Source organism: Mesoplodon bidens (assembly GCF_964165515.1).
Source record: "Mesoplodon bidens genome assembly, chromosome: 1".
Taxonomy (NCBI): domain Eukaryota; kingdom Metazoa; phylum Chordata; class Mammalia; order Artiodactyla; family Ziphiidae; genus Mesoplodon; species Mesoplodon bidens.
The window spans coordinates 113,212,859-113,227,406 of record NC_138176.1 but is presented as its reverse complement, the minus strand read 5'-3'; the positions used below and the strand labels follow the sequence as shown (position 1 = coordinate 113,227,406).

The 14,548-nt window shown below is 41.8% G+C and overlaps 1 protein-coding gene across 6 annotated transcripts in view; it reads left to right on the top strand.

Moving 5' to 3' along the window:
• The first annotated feature begins 168 nt into the window (after positions 1 to 168).
• ARID4B (AT-rich interaction domain 4B) overlaps positions 169 to 14,548 on the top strand; it is a 139,204-nt gene continuing 124,824 nt past the window's right edge. For 5 of the 6 annotated variants that reach the window (XM_081241095.1, XM_081241094.1, XM_081241092.1 and 2 more), the window contains exons 1-2: positions 169 to 585; positions 1,414 to 1,468. In XM_081241095.1, the coding sequence (XP_081097221.1) occupies positions 1,463 to 1,468 (6 nt within the window). In that variant the 5' untranslated portion in view covers positions 169 to 585; positions 1,414 to 1,462. The remainder of the gene's footprint in view (positions 586 to 1,413; positions 1,469 to 14,548) is intronic. The other variant, XM_081241093.1, reaches the window with a different exon arrangement.

Sequence of the window (14,548 nt, the reverse complement as noted above, 5' to 3'; positions counted from 1 at the left end):
TTGTTTGTATCGCGGGGACCAATAGGAACAGTGTATGGGCGGGTTCTAAAGAAGTCTAACCAATCCGAGGTCGTCTAAGAGGCCATCCGGGAAAGAGGTAGGGGAGGGGAAAAAAAGTCTAGGGGAGGGGAGAAAGGAGGGAAGGGGGGGCACTTGGGGTGGGGGGAAAGCGATGTTTGCCCGTCAGTCGAGTCCGGAGTGAGGAGCTTAGGCGCCGGAGCGGAGGGAGACTCTTTCGCTTAAGCTTGCAGCCGCCACGGCCACCGCCTGGACCTTTGCCCGGAGGGGGTCGCAGAGGGTCTGTCGCCGCCGTCCTCTGCAGGGCAGCGCGACTGGGGGCCCGGACCTCCAGTCCAGGAGGGATTTTTCGTCGTCCCCCCTCCCCCCAGCGAGGGAGCCCGAGCGGCCGCCAAACAAAGGTACCAGTCGCCGCCGCGGGAGGAGGAGGAGCCGGAGCTTCAGCCTCAGCCACCGCTGGACCCGCCGCCCTTCTTCCCCCATCTCTCCCCCGGGCCTGCTGGTTTTGGGGGGGAGCAGGGGAGGGGACTCTGGACGTGCCAGGGTCGGAGCTTGCCTCTGAGGAAGGTAGGGGCATTTTCTGGGGCTTTCGCTGTCTCGTAAGGGGGTCTTCGCGGGGAGTCACTGGGCCCGGCCGGGGAGCCGGGGAAGATCGTTGGGATGGTGTCCCTCGGCGCCCCAATTCGGGGCCTCGGCCTCCGAGGAACTCGCGCCGCCCCCCTCCCCGCCGCAGTTGCCGAGTCCGAGTCGCCCCCCACCCTGGCGGCCGCACACTCGGCGCTTTAGTGCCCCTCAGCCGCGGTGGAGGGCCCCGACCGGTGGGGGGGCTCTGCCGCCGCCCGGCCCCTCGGCGCTCTCGCCGTCCCCGCGGCCGGCAGACGTGGATCCCGCTCGCACTTGTCGGGTGTCCGCCCCGGAGCGGGACGTGGGCTGAGGCTCTGCGGCGGGTCGGTGTAGCCCGCGGCCCTCCGGCGGGTCCGCCGCCCCCGCCGTGCTCCCCGAGGCCCGGCCCGCGCCCGCTCGGACGCACCCCGCACCTTCCGAGGGGGAGCGGCCGGGCCGGCGCGCAGGCCCGCGGGCAGGAGGGCGGTTGACCCCGCGCCGGCCCCCGGGCTTGTAGTGAGTTTCTTCTCTGACAGAAATGGCGTCATTGTCGGAGACGGGAAACTCCGTCGGTCCCGACAATGGGGACGGGAAGCTGTCGAGCTGTGTAGGTGGTCGGGTTTGCGGGGATGGCGGGGCCAGAAGGGGCCCCGGCTCGGCGTTTGGTGGTTCGGGGACTGACGCCTCCTTCGGCTCCTTGTCGGGGTGCAGGCTTCGCACGGTTCCCTCCGCCTCCGCCGGTGCAGAGGGGTGCCCGTGGTGTTGACGGGGTGTCTTTTGTTTCGCCTCCAGGTGCAGGTGAATCTGGTGTTTTAGAGGGGATCGCGGCCCCAGGATCATCATGAAGGTAAGATCGCCTCCAGAAAGCCAGCCTCGGGAGCTAGAGGATCCAGGAAGTGGGGAGTTTGATCGGGGTCGTGTGAGCGACCCCCGAGTTTTGCCGAGGAAGGTGTGTGGGGTGGCTTGGGGCCCGAGCTCGTCCCCGGGGACGACGGGGGTCAGCTGCCGTGGATCTCGGTGGGCTTTGCTGTGGACTTGGAGCCGGTTATAGGATATCTCGCTGAGAATGATGTTTTTTCCCTCGTATAGAATCTCTCTTTTTTCAGGGAATGAATGATAGGAATAACTGCGTGAATTTAAGTGTTTTAAAAGCAGGTCAAGTAATCTGACTCTAGAAACTGAACCGTACTGTGGTTCTATCGGTTACGCCGATGAAAGAACATCTCATTTATTGTGTGAACAGTACTGTGAATTTTTAGTAGAAGACCTATTAGATTAGCGAAATCAAATATAATCTTAATCGAAAGATTTTTCAGGAAAATGTTGGTGATCTTTAGACAACTCAGAGATAGCAGTTGTTCCTCGTATTTCCGGGGATTTAGGATTATATGGTGTGTTTTCCTCTACTGATCCATTTGGTCTCTAAATTATCAGATGCTCTCTTGCATTGTGATAAAACCGACGTGGAAAACCGATGGTCAGGTTCCTCTTAAATGTAAACATGTTAACTGAATGTAGAATGTTGTCTAAAAAGTACAATCTACTTAAATGGTGGAAGAAATTATAGTAATAAAAGGACAGGTTTTCTTTTTTCACTTTAGAGAATATGTAATTGAATGCTGTCATATTTTTTAACGCACTTGAGGATGAAAAGCCTTAGATATCTGAAATGTCTAGATTCAACTGGTGGAACTTAGAGACTAGCAGATATTTTTCATCCATTACAAATTCACAAGTGCTTGAAAGGAGTACAGGGTTTTCACAAGGATAGAAATGCAACAGTTAGTATGTTAAAATATGGGTGTCATCTACTTTTGATAGTTCCTTTGAATTTTTTTAAAAAAAATTTATTTCTCTTCAGAATCGGGACCGCTTTCATAGTACTGCATTCAGATTAAGATTTGCAATACTTGTGTTTATGGTAGAAAGTGAAAGCTGTGGCCACTTAAATATTTATCAGTTATACAAAGTAATTAAATTTCATCCAGTTTTTTGGGTTTTTTTTTTTTAGGTTTTTTTATTCTTGAGTTTGGGGTGCTGTAAACTCCTACCTGAAACAGTTTATATCTGCTGAATTACTATTTCACCTTCATGTAAATGAAAAAACAGTGATGTTTCAGAAGTGAATCCCTTTTGTTAATCACAGATGCTAGCTACATCGTCTGTGACCTGTATGAATCAGTGACAAGTAAATTTATCAGGGAAAACTATATATCTTCTTTGGTGTTGGACAACAATTTCTTAAGAAAAGTGTTGGGTTGAATAATATACAATAAGTTCAGAAGCAGATTAATACAGGATTTAGTTTGGAATAAATGTTGTAATCTGTCACAGTTTCCAGTGTAGTGCCTGGCACATCTCGAGCACTCTGTTAATGTTTGATTAAAAGAAATGTAGTAAGTTGAAGGTTTTTTAGATTTTAGATTTTCTTACCTTTTCTTTCTTCCTTTCATTTCCTTTTTTTTTTTTTCCCTTCAACTTATCTGTTTAAAAAAATGAAAGTACGTTGGAAGCTTCAGCCCTGAAAGTTTCACGGTATTAGGCAAATGCAAATATTTTGGTATCATTTTAGAACTACTCATTTTAAGGGCTCAGCATTTCCATTATTACTGGCTTATAAAAAAAAGTTACTAGTAATGTTAAAAGGAAAGAATTGTTAAAGTAATCTTCTAATTTTATGAAAGAAGAACTTCTGTTATTGTCAGTATAGTAAGTCCTCTCTTTGGGAATCTGTTAGTAATCAGAAGTCCTAAAGATGTAGCTTATTTCTTTCAACTTAATTTTTTATGTTGGGAAAGTTGAGAGGCTGCCCATGATTGGTATTTTGCTTTAACAAAATTGCAATTCAAAAAGTATGTAGTATTGATTATATTAGACTTAGATTTTCTGGTTTGTGTGTTCCCAGTTTCTATATTGTAATGACAACTGAGCTGTAGAAGGACTTATGCCAATTATCGGATCTTATCAAACAGATTTGTATTGTGTAGCAAGCTTTTAAGTTTGTAGTATGTGTCCTACTAGTCACAGAATTAAATTTTATTAAGTGATAGTGTATTGAGGCAATTGAAAGTGTGTAGGAGTACACTTTTTTGGTTGTTGCTTTAAAGTCCCCAAACAAGGAAAAATATATGTAGCATTTTAAGTGCTATATGTTTTAGAAGCAATTTTCCTGTTAGAATTTACTTAAATAAATAAATAAATAAGGCCCCTTTACTGACGAATATACTGTATCTCATGGTATTTTTGCCCAGTGTGTTTTTGAGACATATGACTATAACGTAAAAGCAATTTTGTGCTTTAACACAGATCATGATGTTGGTGTTATGTTCAGTTTATTTTTCATCTTTTTGGTAAACCTTTCAATGTCACCGATAGCACATTATCAGGAAATAATAGATTATTGAGGTTTATAAATAATTCTAAGACTTAATTATGTCAGATACATTTCCTACTTTTTTCTAAAACTTTTTTTTTGCTTTTCTATTGTGCAAGTTATTAACATTTCTCATTACACTGCAGTAAATTTTGAAGTGGAAATGGGCTGGATAGAATAGACATTTCAGAATCTTTAGGGGATAAGTGATTTAGGTGGTTGTACTTAGGATCTGGGGAGATGGGCTTTTTCAGATATACCGTTCTCTCCTCAGTAATCACTGCCTGAGACCACATAAAAATAATGGATTGATTACAAGTGCCTTTTTAAACATCCTTTGCTTGTGTGAGTATTCTCAGTCCCTTTCCCCTTCCTCCCCCCCTTCCTTTTCCCTTTCCTCTTTCTGGATCCCTCCCTCCCTCTTTCTCTTCTACCGTTCCTTCCTTTCTTCCTCCTTATTCTTTCCTCCCTCCCTCTCCCCATCTCCCTTCCTTTCTCCCTCCCCCTTTTATAAATCATTCATTTAACAACAACCTCTTCCATGTGTCAGGCAGTGTGGCATGATGGTAAATACGCTCTCAGACCTGCTGTCAAGGAGCTCACAATTTAGTTGAAGACGCAGAAAAATGAAGCAAACAGTGCATATTGAATTATAAGAGTATTTTTTGCAATATACAGTATTTGTGATAAGTGCAATGGGAGGACATAAGAGGACACTTAAAGCAGAGAGCCATTGAAAGTTCTCTGGTGGAACTGGCATCTAAGCTGAGGGTTAAAGCTTTTGCTAGGGAAGAAGAGTAGAAGACAGTGTTTCAGATAGGGAACAACATATTGGAAAATAAAGGAAAGAACAAGATGAGGTATCTGGAAACTGTAAGTAGTTCACTATGGCTGGATTAACTTAAAGCGTGATGTATTTGGGGTGGGAATAGGAGGGCAGTGATGGGAGATGAAGTTAAGTTAGGGAGTTGAAAATATTCTCGAAAGCTACATGGAACCGCTGAAGGTAAAGACACTGGTTTGTACTGTAGAGAGATCACTTTGGTAGTATTGTAGTGAATACGTCAGAAGGGAGATCTGAATGGAAAGTCTGGAGATTCCAGGTGATAAATCAAAGTGAGAAGTGAATAAGGACCTGAACTAATGTGGTGGGAGCGGAACAGAGGGAATAGATCTGAAATACCTAGGACGTAGAATTCAGGGCTAATAACTCACCCTGGGGTGGGAGAAGATGGAGGTTTCTCTCTCCGGGCATGAGATAGATGTTATCGTCATTTGAGTCATGCTGTCACTGGAGTAAACATGAATAAGGTTCTGAGTATTTAAGGGACCTGTAGGAGGTCCACATCCAGGTGGACTTACTAATTAAGATGTAAGGGTAAGAGCAGGTCGAGTGAAGAGAAAGCAGAGGCTTGCTTAATCCAGTGTGAATGTTAACCTGTAGTTAATATTCATAATATTTCAAGGGATTTAGACCCATAATATGGCAAATGTATTTTGTGCTATAAATTTGTGGTCTTTTTGATGAACAGGTAATTTTATAAAATACCAACTTGTTTTCTGTCCAAATTTCTAATCCTTTGCTTATTGTAATTTTGAAAAGTATGCTAAACGAGTACATATTACACTGAAGAGTGTGTTTTTGCTAACTTAGCTTGTAAATTCAGTCTCTGAAGAGATATTGTGTGCCTTCTTTGTACCAGACATGGTTGTAGGTATTGAGGATACAGCGGTAAACAAAATAAGAATTCTTGTGGATTTACTGTCTACAGTCGACCCTAGGACTGCACTTACGTGTGGATTTTTGATAAATACAAATATGCAGTGTAAATATATTTTCTCTTTCTTATGATCTTAGTATTTTCTTTTCTCTAGCTTACTTTACTGTAAAATACATATAACAGTCAAAATACGTGTTAATTGACTTTTTGTGTTACTGGTAAGGCTTTGGTTAACATTGGATTAGTAATAGTTCAGTTTGGGGGAAGTCAGAAGTTATACATGGATTTTCCACTGCGTGGGGGTGGTGGCGCCCCTAACTCTTACATTGTTCAATGGTCGACTGTATTAGGGTAGACAGACACCAAACCAGAAAAAAAGAAGTGATAAGTGGTACGAAGGGAAGTGAAGCCGAATCAGGATAAGAGGGTAGAGTGACCGAGAGTGTTGCTCTAGATTAGATTGTTTGACCTTGAGATGTTTAAGGAACAGGAAGGTGGCCTTTAGGGCTGGAGTGGGAGATGAGGCTTGAGAGGTCACAAGGGCCGGAACAATGTAGGCCACAGCAAGGACTTAGAGTAAAACATGAGTGTGCTAGGAAGTCACTGCAGAGTCTGGAGCAAGAGAGTGAAGTGGTTGTGTGGAGAATAGAGTGTAGGCAGCAAAAGCGGAAGCAGGAGGTGAGTTGTGCGTCAGTTCTGGTGAGAGAGATGGTGGGGGACCAGGTGTGGGAGATGGATGTACTGAAGGTGGGGACCTAGAATTCTGATGGATGGGGTGTGAGGGAACGGTTCTGCTTGCTGCTTATAGATGACTAACCCTCCCATCTCTGGCCCCTTTAAATAAAAATCTTTTTGCTGTGATTAGTTGGAGGATGGGATTCTTGGAACTGAGTGTAGCCAAGAAGCCGTTCCCAACTCTTAGCCTTCCCTTACTGGTGAGCAGTGAACACTGAGCTGAGCAGTCCTTTGTTTTTGTTTTTTTGTTTTTGTTTTGAATTTTAGGAAATGAGGTAAAATTCACCCTTTAAAGTATGCAATTCAGTATTTCTTAGGCTTTTCACAAGATTGTGTATCCATCACTACTGTCTAACTCCAGAACATTCTCACCTTCCACCCAAAGAGTTCTCTCTTCCCTTTACCCCTCCCCTGGCGATCACTAACCTACTTTCTGTCTCCAAGAATTTGCCTATTCTGGACATTTCCTAGCAGCGGAATCATACAGTATTCCTTTTGTGTCTGACTTCTTTCACTTAGCATAATATTTTTAAGGTTCATTCATTTTTGTAGCATATGTCAGTATTTCATTCCTTTTTATTGCTGAATAATATTCCATTTTCTGGATGTACCACATTTTGTTAATCCGTTTATTAGTTGTTGGACATGTGGATTATTTCTACTTTTTGCCTATTATGAATAATGCTGCTGTGAACATGATTTACAAGCTTTTGTGTGGACATGTATTTTTCAGTTTTGGGGGGCATCCTAGGAGTGGACCTTTCAGTTTTCACCGTGGTGATACTACCTGTGGTAACCCTGTTGAGAGCTGAGTGTTGGACTTCAGATGTTTTGTGTTGCTGTGGCAAATGGCCACCAAGAAGTTTGACATTGAAAAAATTCACTTGGGGCTTCCCTGGCGGTCCAGTGTTTAAGACTCCGCACTTCCACTGCCAGGGGCACAGGTTCATCCCCACTGCTTCTCAGTGTGGCAGAAGAAAAAATTAGTTCAACATTTACTGAACGGTTACGTGCGAGTCTCTGACCTAACCATTTAGGATATATCAGGGAACAGGACAGGTAGAAAGTCCTGGCCCTGCGGATGTTACCTTTTAAGGTGGGGAGGTGGGCACACAAGTAGATTATCTAACCTGTTAGGTGGTCAGCAGTAGGGCACTAAGCGGGGAGCTCGGTAAGGAGGATTGGGACTGTGGAGTGGGCAGGTTGTAGCACTAAGTGAGATGGTCATGTAGGGCTCATTGAGAAGACATTTGTGCAAATGCGTGATGGAAGGATGTAAGGGAGCAAGTCATGTAGCTTCAAAGGCATCTGGACATGTTCAGTGAAGTGCACAGAGGCCAGGGTGGCTGGAGTGGAGGAAGGAAGGAAGGAAGGAAGGAAGAGATCGGGAGTGGACGGAGTCAGACAGGTAAGGGGGATGCAGGCTGGGGGTGGAGCAGATCAGATCACATCACCTGGGACCTTGCAGGCTTTTGTGAGGATTTTGGCTTCCACTCTGATAGAAATAGGGAGCAGTTGTGGGTTTGGAACAGAGGAGTGATGCAGTCGCATTACAGAGTGGCAGATTTTCATTATATATATATTTTCTTTTCTTTTTTTTTTTTTTTTTGCGGTACGCGGGCCTCTCACTGTTGTGGCCTCTCCCGTTGCGGAGCACAGGCTCCGGACGCACAGGCTCAGCGGCCATGGGTCACGGGCCCAGCTGCTCCGCAGCATGTGGGATCTTCCCGGACCTGGGCACGAACCCGTGTCCCCTGCATCGGCAGGCGGACTCTCAACCACTGCGCCACCAGGGAAGCCCCATTATATTTTTAAAGGATCACTGACTGCTGTGTTACAAACAGGCTGTAGGCAAATCTACAGGATAGAACCTGACCAGTTAAGAAGGTGTAGTTATAAGGAATGGTGGCTGGCTGCCACCGTGAGGGAGGTGCGGAATGGTCAGATTCTAGATGTGGTTTGAGTGTAGAGCCAAAAGGAGTTCTTGTCAGATTGAATGCAGAGGAAAGGCAAGGAGGATACCAAGATGTTTTGGCTGAATAACTGGAAAATTGGGATTTTATGATGAAGTTAGGGCTGCGTAATTTTTGGACGTAAACATTTATATTTAATAAATTTATAAGATATATTTTATATTTGTGAAGCATGCTGACTGGTATATTGCTCTGTGAAATGTGGCTGTAAACAAAATGTAGGTATGCCATACAGTGGACCCTTGAACAGCATGGGTTTCAACTGCTTGGGTCCACTTAGACGAGAATTCTTTGCAGTGAATACTACAGTCGTACTACACAGTGTGTGGTTGGCTGAATCTGAGAATATGGAACTGCAGATAAGGAAGGCCAGCTGTAAAGTTATAGCGAGATTTTCAGCTGCGCCCTTAACCTGGTGTTGTTCAAGAGTCAGCTTGGTTAGCTTTTTAGTAACAGACGTTTAGAAGCGTTGGAGCCTTTCATTCTTGTTGAATTGTTTAAAAACAGGACTGCTGCTGCCGCCTTCATTTTGGTGTCACAGAACAAGGATGTTTCTACATTCATGAGACGCATGCACTAGTATCCTGTGTAAGATGACACCCACAGTCATCTGTGGGTCAAAAAGGATCAAAATCTTTTTGACATTTAAATGTTGCAGATTCTAGAAGGCGTGGATTTTGATAAGGTATATACTGCAAGTAGAATTATTTAAAATTTGTATTGATTACCTAAGTGCAAAGCATCACTTTTAGCTTGTAACTTAATTTGAATATAAAAGACAAAATATTAAAAAAACAAATGTGTCACTATTTCTTTTAGTTGGGCCTTCTTTAAACCTAGTGGACATTGAATGAAACATAAGCTATAAATAATGAGCTTTTGTTCCCAAGATGATTGAACTTTTTCATTTATTTACTTTACATCAAAATAAGACAGTATATTTGTTACCTCTTAAACTACTAATCAGTATGTTTAACTTAATTTTAAGAAAGAGCTTTTGTTATAAAAATTATTACATTTCTCTTCTTTTAGGAGTGTAGGAAATCTTGACATTCGAGTTTTCCATGGAAGATAACGTGTTTCTAGAAATCTGATACTTTTCATACTAAGATTGGAGACAGCATTCAAGTTTGGGGAGGAAAAATGAGTTTAAAAAAATATGTAAACAGTTTACCAGAAGATAAAAAGATCTGCTAGGGTCAGTTTACAAAGACAGAGAAACCAAACTTCATGTTCACCTTGTATACTAACAGTCATGTTTTAGGCTGGTTAATAGGAGTAAAGGGACAAAATAAAAGAGGCAGAAAAGCAAGTTTTAAAACAACACTTGTCTTACTCTGAGGATAATATCCAACTGTGAATAACTAGATGTACTGAGCTTTAGGACAGTTGGAGATAAGTGTACAATTCTACTTACTCTGCCTGGTGTGTCTTCCCAGCTTAACATTGGTGCTGGCAGTCAGGTGTTAGAGAGCCTGATTCTCTGGGCCATTATTATGATTTGAAGGAAGAAAATCTTTACAGAAAGTAATGTATCACCTTTAAGTTATAAATTTAGCTATTAATTAAGAGAATAATAATTCCGTACGAAGTCTTTTACTATTCAAATGTGTCAGATTACAGTCCATATGGGACAATGGGATGGATACTTTACTTAGACTTTCCGTATTTAAGCCATTTTTTTCTGATTAATAGATGAATTTTTGGCAGTGTGACTTAACTCTAGGATATCTAAAGTCCTATGTCAAGGTTTTGACAAGTAACAGACTGCTGTCTCCTAATTTGATAATCTTGCAGGGCGTAATTGCTTATGAGAGTATAGTCATTGATAACTGTTTAATAAGTTTCATTTAAAGTCACACTAATTTTTTATTATTTTCTTTAATAGCAGAAATGAAGATAATAAACTGCCAAACCTTTGATCAAATGGTACTTAAAGAAAAAACTCATACTGATAGTCAAAGTTAAACTTGAAAATGGCTATAAAAACCACTTTGTTTAGTTAAAGTACTCAGTAAATCGTGTAGCTTAGTCATTAAGAGCATATGGCTGGGAAAGAGAGAGGTCTTGTAGCCATTCCTGTCTTTCTGTGTTCTTTACTTTGCTGTTGAAGTTTAGGTAAAGTTATTTATTTTTGAATTGAAAGTAAACATCAGTTTCATTTTTTGCAAAGTGGGGTAATAATAGTTACATCACGGGGTTGTATAAGTACTAAATGAAATTACTTTTGACGTACGCTGTGCTCGGCATTGTTCTGAGCAGTCAGTACATGGTAGCTTCATTATTCTGGTAAAAGCCTGTCATTTCTGTTTTAAGTGGATAGAGTGAGGATTCTTTCATCAAGACTGCTTGGGATTGAATTGGAACTCTTGTGCTACCAAGTTGTGGGCAGTTTTCTTAAACTCTCTAGGAAGGCTGGTGTCCTTGTCTAAGATGAGGAATGGTGGTAGCACTTACCTCATGGGGCTGTTGGGATGACTAAGTGTAATAACAAGACCTACTCCATGATAAGTTATTACTTATTATGTAAAATTGTAGCTATTATTATTAGTTCATGGAAAGAATGTGTAAACTCTTGTGAATTTAAGTAGGCTTTTGGGGTGATGCAGTGACTCTAGTCTCTTAAAGGTTGATTTGGAAGTTGGGGGAAGAAGTTACAATTTTGCGATTGAGATTAAAGCCTGTTATTGCTGTCTTTATGAAATCCTTAAAAACAGAGTGTTCAGTGGAAGGTGAAAACCAGATTTCTTTATTCTAAGAACTCTTTGCTCCCATTTCAAACATTTATTTGTTTTAGCACTTCCTGATGCAGAAGCTTCTCTTAGTAAATACAATACTTGTTCTCTCTTCTCGTTTGCTGCTCGCTTGCCCAGATGGGATTCTTTCAAGGGAAAAGTAAATTTTACTTCCAAGCCTAGAGGGTGGTTATTGCATTAAGTGAGCCACAGGAGATCTTCACTTTCTAAGTGGGCATCCACCTCCAGACTTGCTTATGTGGGGACATTTTTTTTCTTCTCAGGGTCAGATCACTGTTGTGATGTGGCAGTTAGTCACCTGAAGCTGCTCTAGCGTGGCAAGCCTGTGGGGATAGGGCCAACGCGTGCTGGGGCCCCTGCCAAGCCTGTGTCTCTACTCAAGAGAGTAAAAGGAAAACCGAACAGGCTTGACGATAGACAGCTACTGTCGCTGTCAAAGTTTAAATGAGGCAGCTTGGCTTACACCTATTTGGGAGTCTTTAAAACATTTAGCTTTTTATATTTTCAGCTTTATCTTGGTAAGTATAGCTCATCCGAGGTCCCATTTCAATTTTTTATCTGAATATCCTTGTTAAAAGTTGTTCACTGATTTTTTTTTTTTTGGCTGCACCCCGCGGCTTGTGGGATCTTAGTTCCCGACCACGGATCGAACCCGGGCCGCCTGCAGTGGAGGCATGGAGTCCTAGCCACTGGACTTCCAGGGAAGTCCCATGTTCAGTGATTTTTTTTAAAAAAAGTGGTTCAGTGTCGGAGGGCTCTGGAAACTTAGTAAGTCACCTAATATTTTGCCCTGCTCCAACTTGGAGAAATACTTCTCTAAACTAGTTCTATTCCTAGCAAAATTAAGTAAGTTTTCTTTTTTAATTGTAAAAGCAATACAGTTTGCTGTAAATATTGAAAATTACAGAAATGTAATACATACAGTGAATAGTAAAAGTCATTACCTTCCCCATTCTCACTTCCTGTTGGCAATTTGATTTAAAAGTTTGGGGTGTATTCTTCCATACGTTTTTCCTTGAACATATAAACAGACATCTGAGTATTTTTTGATATGCTTGGTTTTACAAAAATGGGCTTATACTTTGCCTATTGTTCTGTGGCTGTTTTTACATCTTTCTATATCAGTATATAACAGATCAGTGTCATTCTTTTTTGATGCCTTCAGCAAGGTTTTATTTGCATTCAGTGTGCTATTTTCTCTACCACCAAATGATTTATTTAGGTCACCACTGTGTTTCTTTAGCTTTATGTTATGGCAGATATGTATAGGGCTTGCTTAGCAGTGTTCAGCATTCAGTAGATACTCAGTAAGTATTATTAATGTATTTGAATATCTAGTATACTAGGTGGTGAATAGTCCCAGTCATCTGTAACATTTATAATAGCCTCTCATAACCCTATGGATTATTATTACAGCTACTATTAATGAAATCTGATTGCATGAGATTGCTTTTTAAAAATGTTTATTTATTTATTTATGGCTGCGTTGGGTCTTCGTTGCTGCGTACGGGCTTTCTCTAGTTGCGGTGCGCCGGGAGCTGCTCTTTGTTGCAGTGCGCGGGCTTCTCATTGCAGTGACTTCTTTTGTTGCAGAGCACAGGCTCTAGGCGCGCGGCCTTCAGTAGTTGTGGCACACGGGCTCTAGAGTGCAGGCTCAGTAGTTGTGGCGCACGGCCGTAGTTGCTCCGTGGCATGTGGGATCTTCCCGAACCAGGGCTCGAACCCGTGTCCCCTGCATTGGCAGGTGGATTCTTAACCACTGCACCCCCAGGGAAGTCCCGAGATTGCTTTTAAAAGGTAAGCTGTGAGAGGTAGTGAGGGAACATCCTGTGCTATATGGCTGCTTCTAAAGAAGCTAATGTTGTTCTTGTCTCTTATTAGAAAGTTTAATTTGGGACAGACCACTGTAGGCAGTGACCCCAGCAGATGTTTAGAGTCAGAATATGTGGTTTGTAAAGGATTTTGTAACACTACAGTTAGGTTTTTAAATGACACATTATGTTTGTAAAGTTTCATAATCATTAGTTATTTCTTATAACATCCCTTTGAGGCAGGTCAGCAGCATTTTTCCTCTTTTATGGTTGAAGAAGCAGATGCAAAGATGTTGAGTGATTTGCCCACAGGCACACATTAAACTGATGGCAGAATCTGTTCTCCTGTTAGTAAACTGAACCATGCTGCCTCTGCTAGTTACAAGAGAGTAATAAAGGTGTTGCCATTTAGTGACCTTTTGATGGCTTTATGGAATAGTTAGTTTAGAAACCTTTTACCTACTTTTATTGAAAGGAACAGTTTTAAAGCTAGAATTTATTTGCATTATAGTATTAAATATTTTAGGGAAATCTGTCCTATTCTCTTATAAAACAGAAAAAATTATATGAAAATATATTAAAATGAACCGCAGTGGACTTCATTTTCCTGGGGTAACCTATACTGGCTTGAAAATTAGTATCGTAAATTAGAGGAAAACAGTACAAGGCTTTGAAGATATTTTAAATAGGAGAAAAATGAATCGTCAGGGTATATTTCCGCAAGTAATTTTGAGTTGAAACACTGTGGCTCATAGAGCCAGAAGAGACTTGCAAAGAATATTTGGACCTGTGGATTTAGACACCAACTGTTCCACCATGTAACAACATGGAGGTTATCTAGTCTAAAAAACTTTCTGCAATCTTGGTGGCATTCCTTAAGTTATAAGTTTAGTTGTGTGAATCATTCTCTATTTACTTGTTAGGACTTGATTCTATTATTCCATAAATTGCTGTCATATTTTAAAAGAATATTTTAAAATTCAGGGTTAATTCCTGTGTAATTGTTTTTTAAAAGTCAAGAAACTATTATGTAAGAGTATGCAAGTTGAATTTTGAGGCATTGAATGGGACAGAGGTTTTTATAAGCTAATCATGGCTAAATTTTACTGCTTACTACCTATGTTCTTCACAAAACTGTTTAGCAAATTCTTGTAGAATGGTGACAGATTTAGGCTTTATTTGTTTCATATTGCTGCTGTAACAAGTTGCCACATATTTAGTGGCTTAAAACAACACAGACTTTTTATTTTACAGTTCTGGATATCAGAAGTCTGAAATGGGTCTCACTGAACTGAATTCCTTGTGTGGGCTCTAGGGGAGATTGTTCCGTGCCTTTTCCAGCCTCCGGAGGCTGTGCACATTCCGTTGCTTGTGTTCTCACCTCCGTCTTCAAAGCCAGCAGTTTTAGTATCTTCAGATCTCTCTGGCTTTGACACTACCTCTTCTGCCTCCCTCTTTCACTTATGTTAGGACCCTTGTGATTTCTTTGGGCCCATCCAAATAATCCAGGATAATCTTCCCAGGTCAACGTCAGTTGACTAGTAACCTTAATTCCATG